At 40.4% G+C, this 8678-nt stretch overlaps 1 protein-coding gene across 1 annotated transcript; it reads left to right on the forward strand.

The window, feature by feature from the left end:
• Nucleotides 1–6065: 6065 nt before the first annotated feature.
• On the forward strand, nt 6066–7859 carry GPRIN2 (G protein regulated inducer of neurite outgrowth 2). The gene has a single exon (XM_010001127.1). It carries the CDS (start codon nt 6066–6068, stop codon nt 7857–7859), a length of 1794 nt encoding a protein of 597 aa, XP_009999429.1.
• Nucleotides 7860–8678: the final 819 nt, after the last annotated feature.

Below are 8678 nucleotides of genomic sequence, written 5' to 3' on the forward strand. Positions count from 1 at the left end.
ACCTAATGCTAGACACTTGAATCTCTAAGCTTTTTATCATGGCTAATCCTGTTTTACCAGTGCTTTTCAAGTGGTTTGACTCCCCCCACACAACAGTAGATGTTAGTAATTGCTGTTAATGGACTGTTTCTTTCCAGAGAGTGTAGATGCTATCAGGTCTCCTAATACTAGCATGCATTTGTTCAAGGGCCAAACACATCTTTCCTATCTTGTGCAAGTTACCAGTAATTCTCTATGTCAGTAAGCAGGGACAAATTTTTAGACATGACCATAGTTGATATTTAATTTTGATGGTATGAGTCTCTCTAAAATGAGTACAGCTCTTAAAGAAATCAGTGTCATATTAGATGTTCCTTTTTGTCATTTTACTGTGGTAAACATCTGTCTTAGAAGCTCAGTTGTAGATGCCAATAAGGAAGACACATTGCATAAAGTACCAGGCCTGAAGAGAACACAGTGTGAATATGCTGCATTGCTTCAGGTACCCAAGGCAGCCTGGCTGTTCAGGCATAAATTTAGTTATTTCTGTGTACTGTCTTGTGTCTCAGCCAGGTGTCAGCAGTGTTTACTGTGAAGGGACAGCTGTCTCTAAGGCTGTAATTAAAGTTCTGTCATCTTAACTATAAACTGCTCTTGCCTTTTCAAATTTAATAACCATGGTGTCTGTAATAAGATTAAACAGAGTTAAGAACCTACATATAGCAGCCTTCTCTTCAAGTAAATCTCAGATGCTAATTAAAATGACACTGTTCTCCTTGTATAAAACTTACATGTGTTTGTCTTGGAGTTTGGTGCTGTTGCAGAAGTTCTGTGTCTGTCTTATGAAGCTGATGATTGCACAGGTTATGAAGTGCTGATGCACAGCAGGGCAGGCATTTTTGTAGTTTCTTTGCTTATTGGAGAAAATGCGAGCATGGCTGGATTTCTTGTGTTAACATATCTGATATTAGTATCTTGCGTTACTATTCTCATGATGAAAACTATTATTTTTGTGGATGTTTTGTTCACCATACGACTCTTGTGAAGCCTGCCAATGCAGGGAAGAGAGCAACCACTAGCAAATACACTAGCTAAATGTGATTATGCTGAAATATCAGGTGGTATTATATATTATATGAAAGCTTGCTCTCCTTATTGACATGAGTCTAAGGAATTATTCCACTTTATATCCACTTGTTTGTTGTCAAAATAGTAATTTAAAGTACATGTATACAGTGTAAAAATACTGAAGAATTTTTGAATCATAGGTAGTTTACCAGGTAATTTATTTCAATTGATAATATACATTATATTTTATATTCTAAGACTAAATTTACTGTTGTATAAGTAGGTCGCAACTTTAATCATAAGTCATAGCAAAATACATATTTGTTGCTTTAAAGTGGTTCAGTGGAATTAGTGAAGGCAGCCTAGATCCCCTCATAAGCTATCTGAAGCTAAGCCAAAAATAGTGGATGTTAATTCCATTTTTATCCTAATCCTTTCTCTGCTTGTCTAACAATTTTCTATATATTCATAGCAGGGTATCTCCCTCAAAGTTCATGCTTTCTTGTTTGTGTATTCAGGTGCAGATTTCCTTTGAATTTCCAAATGAAAGCATCTCAGATCAGCTCAGAATCTACAATAGGTATTTTTGAATAAAATTATTTTTACTATAAATTATGTATTTAGTTTCTAGAAAGCAAGGTTAAGCAAAGTTGTCTTCTCCACCCACCATATGCAAAAATGCTGTTTCAGGTCCCTGAGTAGCTACTAAGTCAGCTGTGTTTATATCCATGTTTCATGTGGGTAATCCATTCCTGATTAGCTCATTCACAAAATACAATGGCATTGCATGCCTGTAAAATTATACTAGAGTTTCCATGTTCTGTGGGTTGTGTTGTTGTTACTGTGTTTTTACAAGTTTGTCCCACTATTCGCTGTGCCTGCTCCCATCTTCTCCCTGGTATAAGCTCTTGTTTGCCCATCCAGACCCTTCTGCTCCCTGCCCCTTCTCAGGAGCTGTTGGCTGGGTGCAGACTGCAGGCACTCACACGTATAAGTGCAGCACCTCTAGTGGGTGTAGGTGTGTCCGTGCTGTAGGGATGGGTGTGTGCATGTAAGAATTTTTGTGTGCCCTGGGAATCAGCGCCAGCCTTGCACGTGTGCAGTGTAGGATTTGGGAAGGTGCATATGAGATTACATGCCATTTCCAAAGTCTTAGGAAGAAGGGCACTGCATGTACAGGTTTGCTCAGGGTGTATGCCACTAAGTTTGTGTTTCTGCAGAGGGGAGCAGTTTTCTCTTTCCTCTGTGCTGACGTTAGTGATCACTGTGGCTGGATCAATGATTCAATGCAGAGAGCTAAGCCAGTTTAACAAAAAAAAAAAAAAGAAAAATGGGGGTCAGCAAGGTGATGTAGTTTGTGCCACATGCTCACTTCTGCTATTGTGAAATGCTGTGGAAACACTTGGCTGCAGCAGAGGTGAGGAAAGGCCAAGTCTACCAGACACTGATTTGTTTGGCAGCTGTCACCCTCCATGCAGAGCTCCACGTGCACAAGTCTGGCTCAGGGCCCAGCTTCTGCCAGGTGAGCAAAACGTGCTGGTTGTGTAAGGGCTCGTAGGTCTTCCAGGAGTGGGGAAAAGGAGCAGGGAATGGTGGGGCAAAACAATAAATGGGGAAATCTTCAGGCTGTCTGGGAAAATGAACTTTCGATTTCAACACAATAGGAAAGTGCTTTATTTTGAAGGCAGTGGATTCATTTTGTTTGAATGGGGGTTTAGCTTCTTTTTTACCCTTTTTTCCCATCCTAAACTGTCCAAAATATCGGGTGAGATGCTTTTTACTTGTTGGGTAATTGTTCCCATTGTTTTTAATCCCAAAGGAACAGGATAATTGTTACAATTGTGCTAGCATGGAATGCTGGTCTACCTGAGCAAAGATGTTCAAATGCTGTTGATAGTTGCTGGTTATAATGCTGCAAAGTATTTGTATGTGTGTAATATATGTAGCACTGGCCCATGTTTGATTTCAGCTGCAGTTGGAGTCTATGTGGGGGGCAAAAATAGATCTCTGCAGAGTTCTCTTTGAAGGTTTCATTGCAGACATCACACTGGATATTGTTTTCAGTGATGTCAATATACGTGAACCATTTCATTCATCTGAATGTGTTCCTTCACATTCAGGTGAAGAATCAATCTCAAATTTGCATCACTTCTCCAAGGTACAAAGGTTTCTGCATTAATGCTATGTAAAGAAAACAAATAAAGATCTCAGTATCTGTGTGTATATACATATTTGAACCTTGTAAACTTTGTGAGAGAGCTCTTCAAAGTTCTCACAGCCTTGTATCATCTGTAACAGGATATGCTTGAAGCTCCATTTCACCTGAGACTCAGTATTTGTGACTGGGGATTTCCATTAGTAAATGTTGCTTCATCCCAGTGTGTGTGAGAACCTTTGCAGGTGTTATCTTCTAAAGAGATTAAATGTAAGGTCTTCACCTTGCAGACACCTATGCTTTGGCGTTTAATCCTGTTGACTCCTTTGAACTCTGGCAGAATATACCCTTATTTGTAAGTGGCTGCAGGATAGATCACATGCTGGAGGAAATGAGTGAAGTGTTTCAAAACTGTGACTTTAGTTCTTCCTTCTAAGGGTCAGGTGAGATTTTGTGAGGGCTTTTGAAAAACATGCAGAAATACATTGATGGCCAGCCTGGCAAGACTGCAGCTGCATTCAGCAGTGCCTTTAACCCAGGAATCTGAAATAGTGTTTTTGGAAGAAAATATGCTTTTGTGTTGCTCTTAGATGCCACCAGCCAGTGGAATCTCACAGGTCAGAGAGGCAGTGTAGTGTAAAGTGCAGGCTTGGTGCAGATGGACTCTGCAATGAGTTTAACTTCTAACTGAACCAAGCACATATGAAGGAGGGGAAACCGCCTTTTTTCTGCATAGAGTCCAAATTTCAGTGAATCCTAATGATAGAATATGTTGCTGCCACTCACAAGTCCTTACAACATAGCCCACAATGCGAAGCTTCTCAAAGAAATGATTATAAATATAGTTATTTTTACTGTTGTATTGCTCAGTTTAATTTAATTATGGAAAGCAGCCAATGCAAGTGGATTTTGGGTGTTGAGAAAATTGCAACCTAAACTATTAGCTTGCCAAAGTTAACAACAAAAATGTAAGCACTGATAGCTGTCTGGATCAGCAGTAGAACTCTTAGTTGTGAATGGAGCAAAAGGCATCCTCTTTATCAGCTATGTTGGTAAATGGTTCTTTGAGTCTGTAGATATCATATTAAAAGGATCACATATTAAAAGCTTCTCACAGAGAGGTTTGAATGTGAGCCCTTGCAGTCACTGGTCTCTTGGTGTTACAAATGAACTTCCCTGTTACACTTACAGCCTGCTTTTGTTCACCACGTGTATGTACCTTTCTTGGTCCACACATTAATTTTTATTTCAGCAATACAGTTCACAAGAAATTGTGAAGGTTTCTGCAGGGGTCCTGCTAGAGAGGCAGAGTATATAGAGTGCACCTGAGAGTAAGTTCTCTAAAACAAGAACCTGTGGCTTCCACTATACTTGTGCACAACAAAATACCCAGTAGTACTTGACCTGGAAGCAATTAATAAATGCTCTAGATTTTTCTGTTTGTCAGAATCAGTTCTTTTAGGAAAGAGATATATTTATATGTAGGTATATATATTTAACCACATTAAAATAACCTGGTTATACAAATATTGAAAGATTTCTGTGACACCAAGGGAATGTATGTGGATGATCTGATTCAGTAAAAAAAAACTGATCACTAACCTATTTAGATTGAAAATTTTCAATTATACCTTCTCTTAGATGTAGAAGTGCTAATATAAATGTTACAAACATACAGCATACTGTCCCAACTGGTAGAAACAAGTGTTTTCTAACAATAGAATTGACTGAGTACACCAAAAAAGGGACAGAAGAACCACAATACTTTGATTAAAGATTTTCTTTGTATGTTTTTACCCTGCTTCTCGTGCAGTGAGTGTATACCTTCCACAGCCAGTGTGAACTTGTGGATTCCCAAGGGTGATTGGCACAAGAAGCCCAAACCATGCACTGAAGCACATTCCACTAATGACCCCTGTGTTGAGATGCAGAATTTCCATCCAGCTCAGTGGTTCTTAGGGGAGCTTCACCTCTAGCCCTTCACTGGATCCCTCTTTGCTTCTTCCTCCTACCATGCCAGTGGCAAGCACAAGCTAGAAAAGCCCATCATGGGTCAGCCAGGTATTTTTGCCCCATGCTGCCCAGCATTATTTGTTCTGGGACTCCACACAGGCCTCATAGAGCTCATTTCCTTGGGTCTTATGTCATGTGTCCTCTGCCACAGGTGATGAAAGCAGTTTTGTCCACATGTACTAGATACTTGTGTGGACTCTGGGGAAACAGTTCACAAAAATAATGATGATTGTGGTGAAATGAAATAAAAGGAAGCTTGTTAGGAAGGGTAGGGGGAAAAGAGAACTTGTTCTGTTGTTGAGGCTTTGTTAATGTTTGAAAGCTGCAGCGGTGAGTGGATAACTTCCAAAATGGCAGTGCTGAGAGACTAAAACCCAAACAGATTTTTGTTTTGACAATACAGTTAACATCATTGGCTTAATGAACACTGTGGTGAAAAGCTACCTTGTTTACAAGTGCTTCTATTTTTGCTTAAGTTACATGACATCTCTGGATATCCCAACAATGGCTCCAGTGAATTCAGGGGAGATGATACTTGGCAATGTTGAGATTGCTATTATTAAAAGGTAGAAACCAAGAATATTTTTTTCCCTTTGTTTTATGAAATGGTATTTCAATAAATTCTGAATCTAATTCAGGGTAAAGCCCTTTGAGGAAACTGAAGATGGAAACTGGCCAGTCTGAGTACACAGAGATGACAGTATAGTGCTTCTTAAAAAGTATTTGTGAACTGTAAAAAGCAAGAAGCCCAGGCAGAAGATGAATAGAGATTATAGTTTCTGCTACATGTATTTCCTTCTCAGTTTGCTTTTCCCCCCCCACTATTTCTTGCAGATCTCTCTGTTTTGCCATGTCAGCTGACCACCACCAACTTCACACTCATTCCTACCAAGACACACTAAGTTCTACTTGTGATGGCCTGTTGGACATCAACAGTCACCCCCTGTCAAAGAGCTCCTCAAGCCTGGCCTGTATGGGGCAATCGAATTTAGCAGAAAGGCAAAGCTGCAAAAAGGAGCTGAAGAAAAGCCACAGTAGTGCCATCTGCCACATCACAGAAAACCAGAGTGATGCTAGGAGTGTGCTGAGTCCTGAATGGTCCTGCTCACAGCCTAGGATGATGGGACTTGAATCAGTGGTTCAAAATGTAAGCAATCAGTCAGCCGATGACAATTCACCAGGCAGAACTAAGACTGCAAACCATTTTCCTGTTGCTGAACAGTCCCCACCATCCTGGGAAGTGGGGGACACTATGATGTGTGTAAAGAGCAGCACTGTTGAGAATGTTTCTTGCATGGCATATCAACAAAGCATGAGTGAGATGAAAGAACCAGGAATGACCCTTCAGAGAAGCCACTCAGACCTAGCTTGCAGTTGCAAACAGCGGACTTACATCACTCGCATAGAAACCAGTGCTACTCACTCCAGCTCTCCTAGCTGCAGGCATGGTCCATCAGTGGCTGACATGTGTTTCCAAACACAGAGATATGGACCAGAAATAAATGAAAATACATCTCACTATCAAAACCTTGTGACTCATCTTCCAGTTCTACCTAGAGACCAAAAGATACCCACAAATAGCTTCAACAGTGGTGGCATTGCCCGTAATAGCACTGTTTACACAGATCCTGGAACATTCCACACTGCTGTTCTAGGATCCCACATACCTGGAAATGTTTTCTCAAACAGGACAGTGTTCAGTCAAGCCACTGGGATTATTCATGGTGGTCTGATTTGCAGTAATATTCCAAACTCTGCATACTCCCCCATGATGATGACAGTTCATAATGATTCTGCTGGGCCCTGTGATATAAGGCAAGACCATTGTATGAAAGCAGATGCCACCATCCCTGCCTATTGCCATTCTTTGCCCATACCATCTCTACAACTTGTTCCACAGTTGGTATGCTCAGTTAGTGAGTCAGGAAAAGAGCAGGCAGCATCTGGCTACCTTCATTCCTTTTCTACTTCAGACATTCTGACATATCCTAAGCTGGTGTCTTCAGTAAGTGAATCAGGCCTGGATGCCAAAAGAGTCCTAAAGTGCTGTAGCATTCCCAAAGAACAACTGCAACATGCTCAACACTGTGCTCAGCAGGAGAGAGTTCCCACAGAAACAAAGGCTGCCTGTGTTGCCTTTAGTAGCCAGCAAGGTGCAGACATGGTAATGATGATGAAGGATATGTGGACTATGACCTCTATGAATGATTTAACCAAAGGACTGAAACCAGCCCTTGAGCGTAGAGATGCTGAGGTACAAACTCTTCCAATTGTGGAATGCAAATCTGTGGCAACAAGCCCGGCAGCTGCAGCAGAAGGCCACTCACATGTGTTCCCAGAAGTCAACCTGGAGCAAGACTTGGGGGCCCGCAAATCTCCAGTACATGAAGTGAGATGGGATAATGAAGGAATGACATGGGAAGTGTATGGGGCATCAGTGGATCCAGAAGTCCTTGGGCTAGCCATTCAAAAACATCTTGAAATTCAAATAGAACAATTCCAGACAGAGCCAGCTCAGCTGGTTGAGAAAAGTAATGAGGAGTCATCTTCTAGTAAAATGGGGAAGAAAAGGCCATTCAGAACAATGATGCATTCCCTGAGACATCCAAGCTGTTGTGCTCGTTCCAGTACTGCAGTGGAGTGAGCATAGATGTAGGATGGAGGATGGCTGTGCTGTTCTTCAGTTGTAAATAAATGCTGACTCTCAAGTGCTAACACAGTATGTGGGGACAATCCACTTCAGGATAAGTGGGAAAAGTTCAGTGACCATCAAATGCATATCAAAGCAAGGAAAAAGCCGTGATTGGGCCATGAAACAGAGGACATAAGGTTGTATCTTCATCCTACCATCTGAATGCTCTTGACTGTATTTATGTAGCATTGTTTTGTTCTTCTGTGTTAGTTTAAAATAGTATTGTAAGGAATGATACTTCTTTTCTAAATAATGCACCTTTTTAAAATAATTACGACCTCTTCTGTATTTTAATAACTTAGAATTAGAAAACAAAGTTGGAAAATGATGCTTTAATCAAAGTTCTTAGCTTTCAAACCTACTCCCTTAAATTGCTTTGGGAGCTGCTTTGCTGTTAATTTATAATCATGCTGACTACAAGCCCATTTCAACTACAGACTGAGTGACAAACTAGTGTAATGCTATGTGACAAAGAATTGTAACTTTTGCTACATAACTCTAGGAAGTAATTTTGGTATTGCTAGTCTGAACTCTTCCCTTTGCAAGCTGATGTACAGTTGGAAGATGTTTCTGCAGTTTCAAAATAGTTTGTAGTTATGATTAATTACATTCTAAAAATCGAGACCTGGTGTTTACTCAGTGATTGACACAAATGTACACTATTACCAAAGATGACTCATGTAATGTGAATTACTTACTGAATGCTTATTTTAAGAGATATGGAAAAAAAAGCTGTTCAGATTAATCTGTCACACTCATACCATACAAATC

Source organism: Chaetura pelagica, unplaced genomic scaffold (genome assembly GCF_000747805.2).
Source record: "Chaetura pelagica isolate M959 unplaced genomic scaffold, ChaPel_1.0 scaffold346, whole genome shotgun sequence".
NCBI classification, from domain to species: Eukaryota; Metazoa; Chordata; class Aves; order Apodiformes; family Apodidae; genus Chaetura; species Chaetura pelagica.